The sequence below is a fragment of the Pleurodeles waltl genome, chromosome 9 (assembly GCF_031143425.1).
Source record: "Pleurodeles waltl isolate 20211129_DDA chromosome 9, aPleWal1.hap1.20221129, whole genome shotgun sequence".
NCBI classification, from domain to species: domain Eukaryota; kingdom Metazoa; phylum Chordata; class Amphibia; order Caudata; family Salamandridae; genus Pleurodeles; species Pleurodeles waltl.
Genome location: NC_090448.1, coordinates 40,346,232 through 40,363,198, shown reverse-complemented (window position 1 = coordinate 40,363,198; position 16,967 = coordinate 40,346,232). Strand labels below are relative to the sequence as shown.

The 16,967-nt window shown below is 42.5% G+C and overlaps 1 protein-coding gene across 1 annotated transcript in view; it reads right to left on the bottom strand.

Annotated features, from left to right (window-relative positions):
- The window catches only part of COL7A1 (collagen type VII alpha 1 chain), a 618,941-nt gene that overhangs the window by 138,685 nt on the left and 463,289 nt on the right, over positions 1-16,967 (bottom strand). Inside the window, exons 68-73 of the mRNA XM_069207404.1 lie at positions 16,426-16,497; positions 16,085-16,129; positions 10,832-10,867; positions 9,510-9,545; positions 8,668-8,772; positions 4,212-4,247 (exon numbers count right to left, since the gene is read on the bottom strand). Of these exons, the coding sequence (XP_069063505.1) occupies positions 4,212-4,247; positions 8,668-8,772; positions 9,510-9,545; positions 10,832-10,867; positions 16,085-16,129; positions 16,426-16,497 (330 nt within the window). The remainder of the gene's footprint in view (positions 1-4,211; positions 4,248-8,667; positions 8,773-9,509; positions 9,546-10,831; positions 10,868-16,084; positions 16,130-16,425; positions 16,498-16,967) is intronic.

Genomic DNA, 16,967 nt, shown 5'->3' with positions numbered 1-16,967 from the left:
TCTGGGAAGCGCACCGGACAGATCTCCTAAAAATGTGCCTGGAACATTAATACTTAAATCCAAAGGACTATGGGATGGTACAGTAGAATTTAGGGGCCACCTCATTTTATAGTGCTCTTCAAGTCTGGCAGGTATGAACATTTTGGGCATCTTGAGTAACCCAAAAACATTTAAGAGAGCAACCACATTTTGATGAAAAAATAATTCCCTTGCTGATTTTGAACATTGACTGTGTTCTAGACTCTTTTGAGTTTGGCGGATGGAAAAACTTGTCCTCTAATCTCCCAACAGTGTGGCCGATGCCTACGTGGCATCCTCACTGCCAGAGTCATTATGATTTTCCCGCTAGGTCAGTTTGAGTTTCTGCCTGCCGGCCTAGCGGGAAACAGGCTACAGCATTGTCTCCGGCTCGTAATCGAACCGGAGGCAATGCTGTAGCACGCAGGATGCACCTCGGGCAGCAGAAATGCCACTAGACACCAGGGATTTTTTTATATTTTTTATTATTGAATAAGGGGAGCGGCCCCTTTGGCAAGGGCCGCTCCCCAGGGGAGACATTTTTTGGACTTTGGGACGCTGCCATGTAGAAAAATCCACAAGACCTAGACACATCTGAAAACTAAACATCTGGGTGAGTGCAGGGTGGTGTGCTTCTCATGCACCCGCACCATTTTCTTAACCACAATGCCCTGCAAACCTTCAACTTTGCTTCAAATCACACATTTTTCCCACATTTTTGTGATGGAACCTTCCGGGATCTGCAGGAATCCACAAAATTCCTACCACCCAGCATTGTCTCATCTATACCAATAAAAATTCTGCCCAACTAGTCAGCCTAAAAATGTTTTCTTTCAAACTCCCCTTTTGGACCCGTTTTGGTTCCCCTCCAATTTCGACATGTTTTTGGCTCTTCCCTGTCACAGGCACTTGAGGTATCATTTTTACCGGGAGACTGAGTGAGGAGAATGGTGGGTGGTAGGAAATTTGTCCCGGTACGGTGATCCCACAAAGAAATGTGGGAAAAATTTGATATTTTAGCTAAATTTGAGGTTTACTGAGTATTCTGGGTAAGAAAACACTGGGGAATCCACACAAGTCACATCTCCCTGGACTCCCTCAGGTGTCTAGTTTTCAGAAATGTCTGGGTTTGGTAGGTTCCCTATATGACTGCTGAGCCCAAGACCAAAAACGCAGATGCCCCAGCAAAAACAAGTAGTTTTGTATTTGATAATTTTGATGTGTCCACATAGTGTTTTGGGGCATTTCCTTACGTGGGGCACTAGGCCTACCCACACAAGTGTGGTACCATTTTTATCGGGAGACTTAGGGGAACACTGGGTGGAAGGAAATGTGTGCCTCCTCTCAGATTCCAGAACTTTCTGTCACTGAAATGTGAGGGAAAAGTGTTTTTTGGCCATATTCTGAGGTTTGCAAAGGATTCTGCGTAACAGAACCTGTTGAGAGCCCCACAAGTCACCCCTTTCTGGATTCCCCAGGTGTCTAGTTTTCAGACATGCACAGGTTTGGTAGGTTTCCTTAGATGCCGGCTGAGATAGAGGCCAAAATCCACAGCTAGGCACTTTTCAAAAACACAGCTCTGTTTTCTTTGGGAAAATGTGATGTGTCCACGTTGTGTTTTGGGGCACTTCCTTTCACAGGCACTAGGCCTACCCACACAAGTGAGGTACCATTTTTATCGGGAGACTTGGGGGAACGCTGGGTGGAAGGAAATGTGTGGCTCCTCTCAGATTCCAGAACTTTCTGTCACCAAAATGTGAGGAAAAAGTATTTTTTGGCTGAATTGAGAGGTTTGCAAAGGATTCTGGGTAACAGAAACTGGTGATAGTCCCACAAGTCACCGCATCTTGGATTCCTCTAGGTGTCTAGTTTTAAAAAATGCACAGGTTTGGTAGGTTTCCCTAGGTGCCGGCTGAGCTTGAGGCCAAAATCCACAGCTAGGCACTTTCCAAAAAACAGCTCTGTTTTCCTTGGGAAAATGTGATGTGTCCAAGTTGTGTTTTGGGGCCTTTCCTTTCGCGGACACTAGGCCTACCCAGACAAGTGAGGTACCATTTGTATTGGGAGACTTGGGGGAACGCTGGGTGGAAGGAAATCTTTGGCTCCTCTCAGATACCAGAACTTTCTGTCACCGAAATGTGAGGAAAAAGTGTTTTTTTGCCAAATTTTAAGGTTTGCAAAGGATTCTGGGTAACAGAACCTGGGGAGAGCCCCACAAGTCACCCCATCTTGGATTCCCCTAGGTGTCTAGTTTTCAAAACTCCACAGGTTTAGTAGGTTTTCCTAGGTGCCAGCTGAGCTAGAGATCAAAATCCACAGCTAGGCACTTTCCAAAAAACACGTCAGTCAATGTAAAAATGTGATGTGTCCATGGTGCGTTTCCTGTCGCGGGCATTAGGCCTACCGAAGCAAGTGAGGTACCATTTTTATCAGAAGACTTGGGGGAACACAGAATAGCAGAACAAGTGTTATTGTCCCTTGTCTTTCTCTACATTTTTGTCTTCCAAATGTAAGACAGTGTGTAAAAAAGACGTCTACTTGAGAAATGCCCTATAATTCACATGCTAGTATGGGCACCCCGGAATTCAGAGATGTGCAGATAACCACTGCTTCTCAACACCTTATCTTGTGCCCATTTTGGAAATACAAAGGTTTTCTTGATACCTATTTTTCACTCTTTATATTTCAGCAAATGAATTGCTATATACTCTGTATAGAATGAAAACCCATTACAAGCTGCATCTCATTTATTGGCTCTGGGTACCTAGTGTTCTTGATGAACCTACAAGCCCTATATATCCTCACAAACCAGAAGAGTCCAGCAGACGTAATGATATATTGCTTTAAAAAATATGACATCTCAGGAAAAAGTAAAACGTGGAGAAAAATTGCTGTTTTTTTCACCTCAATTTCAATTTTGTTTATTTCAGCTCTTATTTTCTGTAGGAAAACCTCGTAGGATCTACACAAATGACCCCTTGGTGAATTCTGAATTTTGTCTACTTTTCAGAAATGTTTGGCTTTCCAGGATCCATCATTGGTTTCATACCCATTTCTGTCACTAACTGAAAGGAGGCTAAAAGCACAAAAAAAAGTAAAAATGGGGACTGTCCCAGTAAAATGCCAAAATTGTGTTGAAAAATGTGTTTTTCTGATTCAAGTCTGCCTGTTCCTGAAAGCTGGGAAGATGGTGATTTTAGCACCGCAAACCCTTTGTTGATGCCATTTTCAGGGAAAAACCCACAAGCTTTTTCCTGCAGCCCTTTGTTCCCATTTTTTTTTTAAAAAACGAACTCTTTTTTTTGCTATATTTTGGCTAATTTCTTGGACTCCTTCAGGGGAACCCACAAACTCTGTGTACCCCTAGAATCCCAAGGATATTGGGAAAAAAGGGCGCAAATTGGGCATAGGTAGCTTATGTGGACAAAAAGTTATGAGGGCCTAAGCGCTAACTGCCCCAAATACCCCCAAAAAAGCCTGTCACCTGAGGGGAAAAGGCCTGGCAGCGAAGGGGTTAAGAAGCGAGTCAATCCAGTATCATTTATGTTTCTGCCCAAATATGGCTTCTGAGCGCAGTCCTTAGGGACGTCCTTCACACCTGTCATTTGTCATCTGCATCTGAAGGGATGAGGTTTGTTTTAGCATAAATTGTGCTATTTCAAGAAATGGTGATGTTCATGGACGTTGCTTGCAAAAACTCTCGTAACCAGATTTTTTATAGTTGCATAATGTTAGATTTTGCAATGGCTTTTACTATTGATGTGCTTATTTCATGGCGATCTGTATTAACTCATTAAATTTTAGGAAGGAAAGATTGATATTGGTACCTCATGAGGTTTTTAACAAAACCTTGTCAATTTATAAATATGTGGTGAAAACTCCTGCAAAAAGCGGATTTTGTGGATTAAAATAGCCAATCCTGCTTTTTGTTGGTAATTATTCTTTTAGTGGAATAAATCTATAACAAATGTTGACTGCAGATAATGGTATGCAAAGGTGTCACACTTTGCAAGTTCATGAATATTAGAAGTTTGACAAGTCTACCCTGGCTCTTAAGCAAAATGGCTGTCCCTCTCTGTAGGGCTGCAACACCCTGGCCAGGCCAAAAATGTACTGGGTGGTCATCCCAGTTACACTCTTTTAAACAGTTTCTATTTTCCCAACTGCCATGAATTTCTTTTCCAGTATCTTACCTTTGCTCCTGCAGGGCCCGCTATACCTGGAATACCCTAAAAAAATAAAAATAAATAGTTACCCTCACGTGTACCTCCAGCTGGCAGTAGCTCTCATAGTTCACCCCTGGGCCTCTCATGTGGCTCCTTCGCACCCACATTTCATCTGCAGCCAGGCACGTTATCATTAACCCTACTCATTTACACTATTTCCAAGATACTGTACTCTCCATAGGATCTCTATATGTGTAGTGGTCAGAATTCTCCATAAGGCAAAACCCAATGTCCTACAGAAAACATTAGACAACTGTATACAAACAACCCAGCACTGGCATGGTGTATAGTTTGTTGTCAACATGCTCACAACAGTACATATTATTAAATAACAATACACACAAACTACCAGCACAACATATTAAACAAAACACCTTACACACATCCAACGTGGTACAAATCAACCACTCAAGTGGCTATCTTTGGGACAATATATTCACCCCAACCATCACCACCCACCACTATACAACAGTGTACGTCTAAACAGAAGTTTAAACACCCACTTGCACAGTCCATGTAAGCCAGCAGATAAATGTCAGTGAAACAAAGCAGCACACAAACTTCCAATTAACTTACTCCTACAAACAAGTTAGGCATTGCGCAAGTCAGTTAACGTGGTAGGCAGTAGTCACCTGACCCAACTTTGCTATACACACCTGTTTATATCACAACTAATATGTCACACTGTCTGCTACTAATACCTCTCAACTACAGACGCCAATCTGTGATGGAGTCTTTGAATCCTGGGAGAGAAGGGACAGAACCAAATGGAGCTGCAGATCTTACCTAAACCAGAATGGGGCACTGGTATGGGCTCAGAGCATGCACCATACAAATGCACTTAAAACAGCATGGCAAGCAGAAGGACTTGCCTACCAATTACATTATGGCCAGCTGCTGCCAACAAACAGGGCTATGTCTCATGCCATTTGACTAAAGTGGCAGGTGCCATCTTGAGAGTAGGTCGCCCATTGGAGTTACCACTCTAGTTTTCTCTGAGAACATGTGTAGAGGAGCTGCTGCCTGTTTATAGGTGGTCAACGTGCAGTGGTGCTAGTTGCATGATGGAGGCAAGACCATCTGCATCTTCTCAGGTGCTAGAAGGTACCTCTTTTCTCAAAGAATTTGTGGAACTCTGCGAAACCATGAATGTTGGACTGCTCAGTTAGGGATCCCTGATGAGATTAAGGGGGTCATTCTGACCCCGGCGGTCTCAGACCGCCGGGGCCAGGGTCGGCGGGAGCACCGCCGACAGACCGGCGGTGCCCCGCAGGGCATTCTGACCTCGGCAGTTCAGCCGCGGTCAGACAAGGAAAACCGGCGGTCTCCCGCCGGTTTTCCGCTGCCCTTGGAATCCCCCTACCGCCATCCTGTTCCTGGTGGTTCGCCCGCCAGGAACAGGATGGCGGTAGGGGGTGCCGCGGGGCCCCTGGGGGCCCCTGCAGTGCCCATGGCATGGGCACTGCAGGGGCCCCCGTAAGAGGGCCCCACTGTGTATTTCAGTGTCTGCAATGCAGACACTGAAATACGTGACGGGTGCAAACTGCACCCGTCGCACCCCTGCAACTACGCCGGCTCAATTCTGAGCCGGCGTCCTCGTTGCAGGGGCATTTCCTCTGGGCCGGCGGGCGCTCTTTTGGAGAGCGCCCGCCGGCCCAGAGGAAATGTCTGAATGGCCGCTGCCGTCTTTTGACCGCGGTGCGGTCATTTGGCGGCTCCCGCCGCCCGCCGGGCTCAGAATGAGCCCCTATATTCCCACAGTTCATTGATCTCATGAGCCACGTCTTCGCTTCTGTCTCTCACTTGTTTGTTTCTCAACAAGGCTGCTTCCCGCACATGGTGAGGAGATTCATAACCTGATACTTGGTTATAACCTAAATGTTTGATTTATAACTGAGTCCTGGCTTAATGAGAGCTGAGGACCTGATATTATGTAGCTCTTATGAATGTTTAAATCACCAATATTGACTGCCCAGATAGCCCAGGCAGAGGTCTTGCTGTGAGCAGAAGATTATAAGTAGCTATTTCTATCCCTCCTCGTCTTTTGATTATTTGTTTTGGGGGTGGGGGGGCACTTTATGTAACATTACCTATTCTACTGCTTTTTCTTTTAAAAGACAGTTGATATTCCACTCTCTGGCATCCACTGGCCTATTTGTATCATTAGTTATGGATGTAGATATGCCCTTTTGTCTAGATTCTAATAATTTTCTTATTTTAGCCGACTAATTGTTGGGCCAATATTCCTGATATTTCAAGAACGGATATTTTGCTTGATTTTGTCTATTGCTCTTTCTTTTTGGGAATAGTTTTGAAGTCGTCATGTCCTCCTCTCTCTTTACGTTATGCAGATTTGTAGAGCGCAATATCACCTGGGAGGGTATCCTGGAGCAGGTATGAATCTAGGCAAACCTAAGGCCTAGTGCGACTACTTAAAAACCAAGGTCTTCGGCTTGTGAGGAATTAAAGAAGGGAGAAGAAGACAGTATATATGTAGCAGGAGTTTGCTCCACTTTTCAGGAGTGATGTAGGAGACGGCTCGACCTCCAGATCTGGTTTTCCATATGCAGGGGATTTGTGCAAGTAGGAGTTCGGACAAGTGGAGTTGTTTGGAAGGTTTGTGAAAGCAGATGCGATTGTTGAGGTATGCTGGACCAGTGTTAGGTAGTGCCTTGAAAGTGTGGGTGAGGAGTCTGAATTGTGCTCGTTTGCGTATGAGTGTGCATGAGGTCTTTGGTGTGATCAGTCTGCAAATGAGATAACACCAGGGCAACTGGTCCCTAGGTAAAGGGAATAATAATAATAATAATTCATATTATTACCATTGTTATTGTTATTATTAGAAAATAATAACTATAACAACAATATGCTACTAATAATAATTCATATTATTATCATTGTTATTGTTATTATTAGAAAATAATAACTATAACAACAACAACAATAATGAGAATGCTACTACTAATAATAATAATTCATATTATTATCATTGTTATTGTTATTATTAAGTAATAGCAATAATAATAATAATAATAATAATATTTCTTCTTATTATTATTATTATGTTGTATTATTATTATTATTATTATTATTATTATTGCTGTTATTATTATTGATAATAATATTGAGCATTGTTGTTACTACTATTGCTACTATTACTACTACTAAGAATAAAAATGATAATATAGGTAATTCATAATTTACAAGTTACAAACTCATATTGACTGAGTAATTCTCCAACTCAGAAGTTCAGATACTTCCTAGTGTGGGAATACAGTTGGCTTTTTCCCAACACCTACAATCTATCTGGAGGTTTGTTTCTGCATCAGAGGAATCTAGGGCTTTTCGCGAGCTCTATTTATTTTTTGCTGTATTGAGGTTTAATGCCTCATATATGAAGTATGCTGATTTGGAGATGCGGTGTCCTTCTAGAGGTAACAGAGTGGGTGATTTTATTATTGGTGTTTTACAATTACATATTTTGGTGTCAGAAGCTATTCTGTTTTTAAGATGTACTGAACTTTCCTTTTTCTGTGTTTATTATATATTCAACAAGGATCAATGATTCCTCTGCCTATCCACAAGATTGGCACGACTCACCACTTACTTGGGACTCATTTGGGATGAATCCTCTAAATTCATATTAATTGGAAATCTTTGCTTTTGGGAAGTCTGCCTCTAATTTCACTAAATAATGAAATCTGCTATGATTGTGCATGATGAAAATTGCATGTAAAGAATTTCAGTGGAGGTATTTGTCTTTATTTTAGTAATCCTGAAAACCTAAGTTTAAGATAAGTTACTGCCTCTTAGAGGCAGTGCGTGCTGTGCACAAGCCCTCAGAGGAATAATAGATAAGACCATGGGTTGAATTACTCCCTGCCCACAAGATGGCACCTCTAGAAGAGAAATAACCACTATAGGCTCCCTAAAACCATTACAATGGCCAGCCAGCTGTGAGATAGATCACTGGCAAGAGTAAATAATCAAAACATATGCCTTCTAAATGAATTTCAATCTAAAACAAGTTTATTCACAGCAACTAAAGCGACTATCACCCCAAAGGCAAATACCACCCCCCTCTCAATCTCCCCCCAACCCCGCGAATGCTGGGCCATCGGCTGGACTTCCATTCCATAGGGAAAGACAAAAAAAACAATGGAGGCCTTTGATATACACTTCATGAACCCACCCCTAGCTGCTGACAGCCAATGTGAGTAGTCTGCACAGGTACCAGGTGGGATTCTGCATTGTCCCACTGCTCTGCTCCAATCCAAAGGAGTTAGAATTTTCTTAAATAATTCCCATGCATCAGAAAAGGCTGAACTCAACCTATTGTGCTTTTGCCTGAAATGTCTAGTTACTCCCAGCATATCATATAGTTACAGATGTTCTGTGGATGGTTGTGTTTAATGTCACTCACCTGCCCTGGAACTCCAGCCAGTCCAGGAAGTCCAGGGGCACCAGGAGATCCAACAAGTCCCGCAAGCCCAGTTTCTCCACGCTCACCTTTGGACCCATCTCGCCCCTATTAATCAAAACAAAACTATTTTTCTTGACTTTTGCTATATAAAACACAATTGAACAAAAATGGCTTTATAAAATCACTGACGTTTATTTTATGTACTCTAACTATATTTAACTCAAAACTGCAATTTAGTGGGCAAAAAGTATTTCTGAAAGTGATGGTAATATGAAGTTGTGAGTTCTAAGAATTTAAAGAGCATAGGCGGATGTTATTTCCTTTTGCAGCCTTTATTAAAAATGATTAGTAACCATCTTGAATTGTACCCATTAATGTTAAAGGCATTTTTTGTTTAATAATAAATGTTATGAAAATTGTAATAGTTTAATCAAAAAGGCTTTAGTCTAAAAATAATATTTATAACAAATTATTTTTCAGTCACTTTTGTTAACAATTATCTTGTTTCCCTTCTAATAATTCTGTAATAAAAGACATAGGGCCTTATTAGTACCTTGGCGGATGGGATACTCCATCACAAACAGGACGGATATCCTGTCTGCCATATTACAAGTTCCATTATAGCCTATAGAACTTGTAAAACGGTGGGCATGATATCCGTTACGTTTGTGACAGAGTATCCTATCCGCCAAGGTCGTAACTAGGCCCACAGTACAGAAACATCCCACTGTATTTTAGTCTATTTCAGTAGTCTATCAATTTAGAGACCGCAATAATAGGTGCCTCCCAATTGAGATTGTTCTGTTTATTACGCAAGTATTTAGGAGTTTAGTGTTACTTACATCTCTTCCGGAAGTCCCTGGCTCCCCCTTTTCTCCCTAATGATATACGACCAACAGAAAAAAAGAGATGTTTTAGGTTTTATGAATTAACAGGCATAAAAATAATCAAATGCAAAAAATAAATGCTATCAAAGTTTCAAATGAGACCTTCTAAGTATGTCAACTGAGTTGGACTGTGCTAAGGGGAATAAGTATTCTTTCGTAAAGGCCAGTGCCATAAAATATATATTAGTTAGAAATAGGTGTGAACAAAACATTTTCTTTCCAAAACGATTAGTCTGCCACTGCTGGATGTGATGTTACATGTCTGATGTTATCTTTCCATTTAGCACATACTAATGCAGGTTCTGTCTACCTAGACAGCCATGTCTACCTAGTCAATCTGTGCTATCTGCCAATGCTCCCGCAGGCCTGCTCACACTCAACATGCCCATGATGCAACACATGATGGGTTGAGCACATGTCAAATCAACAAAATGGGGCTACTGACTACTGCTAATCAGCAGTAACGTAGGTGACCAGGAAGAAAGGGACAATTTCTAGTGAGGGTATTTATTTCAGGTACTGGATATGGATATTTATGTCTGATGCTTAATATACAATGTGACGGTCCCAGCATGGATTTGAGTATCTACCAAATCAACAGATTGACAGTTAAACAGGGATCTACATTTAGGGCAGCTTTGATGGTAACCTTCTCAATTCCAAGGAGATTAGGAATACAGCACTTAAATGGTGAGAGAATTATCAGTCAATATCAGGAAGGCACGCGGTTATCACATGACACCATGCAACTAGGACATCAGGCTTCCAGTTGTAGGATTTAATCTAATAATTGAACGAAGTCTGGCAGATGTGGTCTTAGTTTCATAAATGGAGGTAACACACCTGATGACAGGAATGTGGTAAAGAAAAGCCAGGAAACCCATGAGTGTGTTATGACAACTTTCTGCAAGCTGGACCAATCTGTTGTTAACAATAGTGACTGCAGCTCTTCCCATCACATGCCCACAGGACATCTTTTGCTATACACAGTGAACAGCTGCATGTCTGGACCACTTGCTGTAGACAGCCATTTCTCGTTTGCAGGAGAAAAGGAGTAATGGATTGTGATAGTGTACATGTAGATACAACTAAATAGCACCTAGGACACATCAAACATAATTCTATACTTCACTTAACACAGCTGGGTCTAATATTGTGGCACTGTCTATTGTGCCTTTCCACCGGGAACACCTTTATATAGGTAATTCTTTAGAATCTTTAAGCTTCTACAGGCTGCTTATAGATCGAACGCATGGCTACTTCAACTGGTACTGTACCTTCCTGCCATCTTCTCCTGGGGTCCCCTCTTCACCCTGTAAAGAAGAGGAACAATTAAACCATCAATGATGAAACTATGTTCTATACACAAGCAACATAAACCACAATAACATCTGAAACCAGGCAACCATTGTGCGAGTTTCAGCGTAAAACACCAGCAAATGCTCATTAGCTCCCCGCATGCTCACCCTGTGCTTGCACATGTGTATGTTTGTTCAAATTTGTAGTGCTCCCCTTACACACCCTTAGACACCCAAGGGCAAATTTATTTTGCTAAACCAAAACACTTTGTGTATTTGCACACTAGCACAAATCCACATCAAACCCACCCAAAGTCACTCATGAATAACAGACAACTGCTTTCGAGTTCAGACTAAGCCGAGAAAATCCAATAGGCGCATTCCGTATTTCAGAAGTTATTTTAAGTTACATTTATTAGTAATTTAAAACATTTCTGTTATTGGATGAACTCTAAGTACAGATATTTACCAAAACATTATTTGAAGAGGAAATGAACAAAATCGACTCATTGATAGGACAAGACTGTTTCAATGACAATTACTTTGTAATATGCTCTGCTTGGACAGGTCACCATTTTTGGCCAAAATGAGCAGGAAGGATTTTTCTTTCGACATCAAAAAATAAAAACTGATCTTTGCTCACAGTATTGCAAATGGGATTTGTGTTTCTCCTTATGTTTAACACCATATATTTAAAAAGGTCATCCAACCAAAGCAGCGAGCCAAATAGTTCAACCGCACCTCCCCCTTGTCCCAAATATTTTGTTGTCTCGTGCTCCAACCAAGGCACCTGCTGCTCCCAAGGTGCAACCAAAAAGAGGTCCAATGTCTATATATTACAACTTGCAGGACACCGACAGAGTTTAAAGGAAAGTAGAATCATCCAATCTCGTTGATCCAAAGAAGCCTTTATTTTCTTCAATAAAACAGAAGACAGCCAACGCGTTTCATTCACCACCTGTGAACTTCCTCAGGGCATCGATGCTTCATAGTAGTGTGAAAAGTTGCAATCACCAAATGGTCAATTTATGGTGGCGTCCTACGGAGTGGTCGGAAGGTTTATGCGAGTGGCTTATCATTGCTTTGGAGAGTTGAAAATATTAGAAGTGGAGCTACTACATGTCACATAAAGGGACACTGCAATGGAACATATGTGGTTGAACTTGTGAGGGTGACACATTTGTTGATTGCAACGTTTCACTCTTAAGCCTGTATTTAGAACCTTATTTAGAGTTTGGCCAAAGTGACACTCTGTTCAAATGTTACGGATATCCTGTCTGCCGATTATAAGCACCAGAGGCTATAATGCACCGGCAATACGGCAAATAGGACATCCACCACTTTTGTAATGAAGTACTCCGCAGGCCAAACTCTAAATAAGTCTCTTAGTTTTCCATTTCCAGACTTGGAAGCTGACTTAACTCCTCTGTGAATGGCTGAAAACACTGAAATATAGTGAGCTACCATCAAATGAAGCGAGCAACCCCGCCCATTTTAAATCATGCCTCTAAGGCACCAAGTGAACAAAAGAGAAGGGGCCAATAGACCCCACAAATATTTGGTATAGGATGTTGCTGCTGAAGGGTGTTTTACTCCTAAGAAAATTTGTTTAAAGAAAGGGGGCCAATTAGTGCAATTTACAGTACATTGTTTAAAGAATTTGTCCAAAAAACAAAACAAAAAGTATACTAGATGGTGTAGAAGGGACATTAATGAAATAGATCCGAAAAAACTAAAGTACAGTCACTGGGTTGAGATGACCTATTTCAAGGGTTTTGGAGGGATTCTTTCTTTATTTCTCAACTTTCTATCTTTGCTTTCTTTTTTGTTTTCCCTACTTTTTGTTTTTACGCTAACTTATTTTTTATTTGCTTCCTTTCTGCCTGCTGTAGCTCCATTGCCAGCCTTCCAGCCTCATCTCTCATCTATATCATGGATTTCTTGGGAAAGGTTATTTATGAGATTCCCCTTAAACTCAGTAATTAGACTTTTATACAGGCCAAGGCTTTTGGGTCATGGGCCAAGGGCCCTGGCGACGCCCACTCTGTAGCTGCTAAGTGGAGGAGGGGGTCACTGTGCCCCTGGAATGGAGGTCAAGCTCAGTCTTTCATCAGCTTTAGAAAGTGATTTGAAAAAAACAAACAGAAAAATCCACCAAAAACACACTTTGTAGCTCTTAAAAAAACCTTAAAATATCCTACTGTTTGTTTATTTTACTATAAACGTTCCTCCAAGAAGCAGTGGTCCACTTTAGAGAGAACACCTATTGCAGCAGGAGCATCTCAAAGACATACTCAGAAAAGTATTTACTGTCTAGGGACTAGCTAAAATTAAATTACAGAACCTAAATGTAAGGATAGGGATGTATAAATTGTTACTTATGCTTGCGTTGTTGTGGAAAATTGGGAATCGAAGACCTATAGGTAGTTTTCAGAGTTTCCCCAGTCCCAAATTAGCTGCTGCTAAGTGATGTGGAGTGGAAAAATCCCCATTTTGTCCTCAGTGATGTCCTGCGAAGAGGTTACATTCGGAGAAGGAACTGGTGGACTGGCAGCCTGCACCCTCCTATGTAGACCAGGAGATGGCATTGGGGGTGACATGGACAGTTCTGGATACTGTTTGACAATAAGGGGTGGGGGTGGGAAAGTGGTGGGGAGGAGGATGCAGGAATCCTGCATTCATACAAGAGGTCTATGCTACATTTTTGGTAACTAAAATGATACACAGTTGTTATTTAAGTGCCAGACTGAGAGAGACGGTTAAATGTCAGCTACTGCTGCAACAGTTCTACAAGCTGAAGTGTAGCCCAGGTCAGGGCCCAGGGTGCCGAACTCTGGCGGGAGCGCTGGAGCTACCTGCAGGAGTGTCTCTACAGTTCGGGTCCAAAGAAAAGTCTGTTTAAACACTTTTTCTGAAGGATGCTGGCACCATTGTCTTTTTTGTCGTTGTTTTGCTTTACACAAACAATTAATGCGGCAGAGTGGGAGGCGGAGCCAAATGTGGTTTCATCCAGGGCGCTCTCAAAGCAAAGACTGGCTCACTTATGGCTGTCCACAGCCTGTGGTTTACGGCAGACAGCCACAATGTTGAATACTGTAGGAAAACAGGCTTTTTGCAGGTTGTCCCTCCACTTCTTGTCCCCATTTAAATTTAAACTACTTCATGCTAGTTTTCGACACTGACAGTGCACTGAATCTTGCTAACCAGGCTCCAGTGCCAGTGTTTCCCCCCTGAAAACCAAATACTCTATTGAAACCCAACTGGCAAGGCCTATAGCATCCATGTAAGTCCCTAGTAAATGGTACACCTGGTACTTAGGGCATGGGTACTAAAGAGGGCCCCTATAGGCTACAGTATGCATTATGTCACCCTAAGAGACCAACACTCAAACACATGCAGACTGCCAGTGCAGAATGTGTGAAATGTTGCAAACCATTATGAAAACATGAGCTTGCACACACCCTCTGTGCAATGCCCAAATACACTGCATGACTTATATGTAAGTCACCCCTACAGCATGCCTTAAGAGCCCTAAGGCAGGGTGCATTGCAACAAATGTGAGGGCATATCTGCCTGAGCAGATATGCCCATGTGATGTATAATTCTATCGCTAGGTATTACAAGTGAACAGGGAAGCCATCTTAAGCTATGAACTGGGCACGGGTCATTATGAGTTACTCAGCTACATAATGGCTTCACTGAGCCAAACGGTGTTTGGTATCAAACGTCTCATCTTAATAAATCCATACTGATGCTAGTATTGGCTTTATTATGACACGCACACAGAGGGCACCTTAGAGGTGATCCCTGAAAACCTACTAGTCTTCTAGTGTGCTGGCTGACTGGTATCAATCAGCCTGCCACCAAAGACAAGTTTCTGACCCCCTGGAGGTGACAGCCCGTGCTCTCAGAGGCCAGAAACTATGCCTGCTCTGGTGGAAGGTGTTATTACCTACTCCAGCAGATGGCTAATAAATCAGCATAGCTAGCATCCCCCTTGTAGTGGAGGAGCCACTTGCCTGCAACAGCAGGCACCAACTGTGACTGTCCAGTTCTCCATCGTGCTGACCATCGGGTCCACCGAGGTAGTATCTTGCCAGGAAGAGGATCCCGAGTGTCCAGGAGTGTAGCCCCGTTGACCTATCCTATCTTTGAGATGCTAAGCCTGTCCGGAGCCTCCCAGCACCAATACCTAGAGTACCACTGCCAGCTGCAGGCACTAAGGCTTGTGTCCATTCAGCCGGAACACAATCAGCACCAAAACTTACCTGCACATCGAGGGACTTTAAGAGAGGCCAGCTCCATGCCAGAAGTCAGCTTGCAGTGTTTCTTCCCCTCTTCTGCAGATGCACCAAGAACCGTGAGAGCCTCTAACTTACCGACCCCACTGGACAAAACACCTCTGCAACAAGCTCCCCAGCTCGGGCTCACAAGAGACACCCATCAGCCAAGCCTCCCTTTGGGTTCTGCCGGACTGGGGCCCCAGCCCCACTTGAAGCCTCTTTCCAACAGATACTTTTCCCATTGACTTCAACGTGCAGCGTTTAAGCCTACCACCACTGGAGGCATCTCAGAACAGGGACACACCAGGGCAGGTAAACCTGAACTGTTGGTGCTTTCTAAGACCTTGGCCCCTACTTACCTTATATCCAGAAGAAGAGTACTGTAAGTCATTTGCAAGTGACCCTGTGCAGTGTATGTTCTCTCTATAGGATTAACATTACCAAGTTCGATACTCAGATTTGACAGCTGTATTTACTATACTTTGAAATATCGCTAACTCGAAACATACTTACGTGATCTTCTAGATTCTGGTGTGTAAAAAGATATAAGAATCTGTACTACTTTTCGAAAGTGGTGTTGGATTTCCTTATTTGAGTGTGTGTCTCATTTATTGTGAGGGCAACAAATGCCCAACACTCCCCACTGATAAACGTAAGTCTGAGCAACCACGCTACCATACATAGAGCACCTTTGGATTGTTAAAGCAAGCCCTGTCCACTAGCTGGGGATACCTGGACTCTCTGCACAGTGCACCTCATTTAGGTACGCTATATATTGAGCCAGCTTCCTAAAAGTGGCTTAACAAACAAGGGGGTTGGCAGAGATGCTTTTTCAAATGAGCTTAGAACTTAAGATTGAGGCCTTTATGATACTCAGTGTCTCTCAGGCTCTGTGAATTACCAGCTATGAATACATTTCACAAGAAGCATACATTGAGAAAAGACTCACATTTTTTCCATTCTGCCCGGGTTTTCCATCGACTCCAGGTTTACCCTAAAAGAAATGTGAAAATATTTTTCAAAACCCAAATGGAAGGATTTGGCATCACAAGAATAACAGTCATGCCGAGAAACAATTCAGAATGTTTGTCTCCTATCAATATAAGATAATCACAATTGCATAATTAACAAAGGATTTAATTTACATTATTTGTATTGCGGATTATGTGAGGGGGGATCAGGAGGGGATCTGCAGTGAGTTAGGTGATCTCATCTGTGAAGGTCCACTATGGATTCCATGTCTGCCATCCATGTCAAGTGAAAGTGACCAAGTATTTCACAAGTACTCACAGGTAGCCCTGGTGGTCCAGCTGGTCCAATTGGCCCTGGGGGACCCTGGTCTCCTCGCAGGCCCGGCAGCCCCTGTAACAAGAGTGTATAATATCTTCAGAAACATGCTAACATTTAGAAAGGCAGGAAAATGCATTACAGATTGTAATAACCGGTCATGAACAGCAGCAGGATGTTTTACTCTACAGCAGAAATAGAACCTTACCCCCTGGACCACTCTCCATTTGAAAAAAAAGAACATGTTTTGGGGCCTTTTGGATTATTTGGCACTTCCTCGAGGTAGTACCATGAGGCTGCTGCCTTCCCTCCCGTGACTGAAGTGCTGGCCTTACGAACATGAATGATCACAAGAGAGTGATGGCAAACTCCTGGTATTGCTTAAAACCATAAGTTAGCAAGTTTGCCAAGAATTACCATTTTTTTAAAATCTGCCAGTTCTATGTCATAGAGAGGTCACATGATCTCCCAAAGACATTAATTCTATTGACTTTAGAAACTGGGATTAGAACGGCACTCTGATGGTTCCACAACCAATAACCACT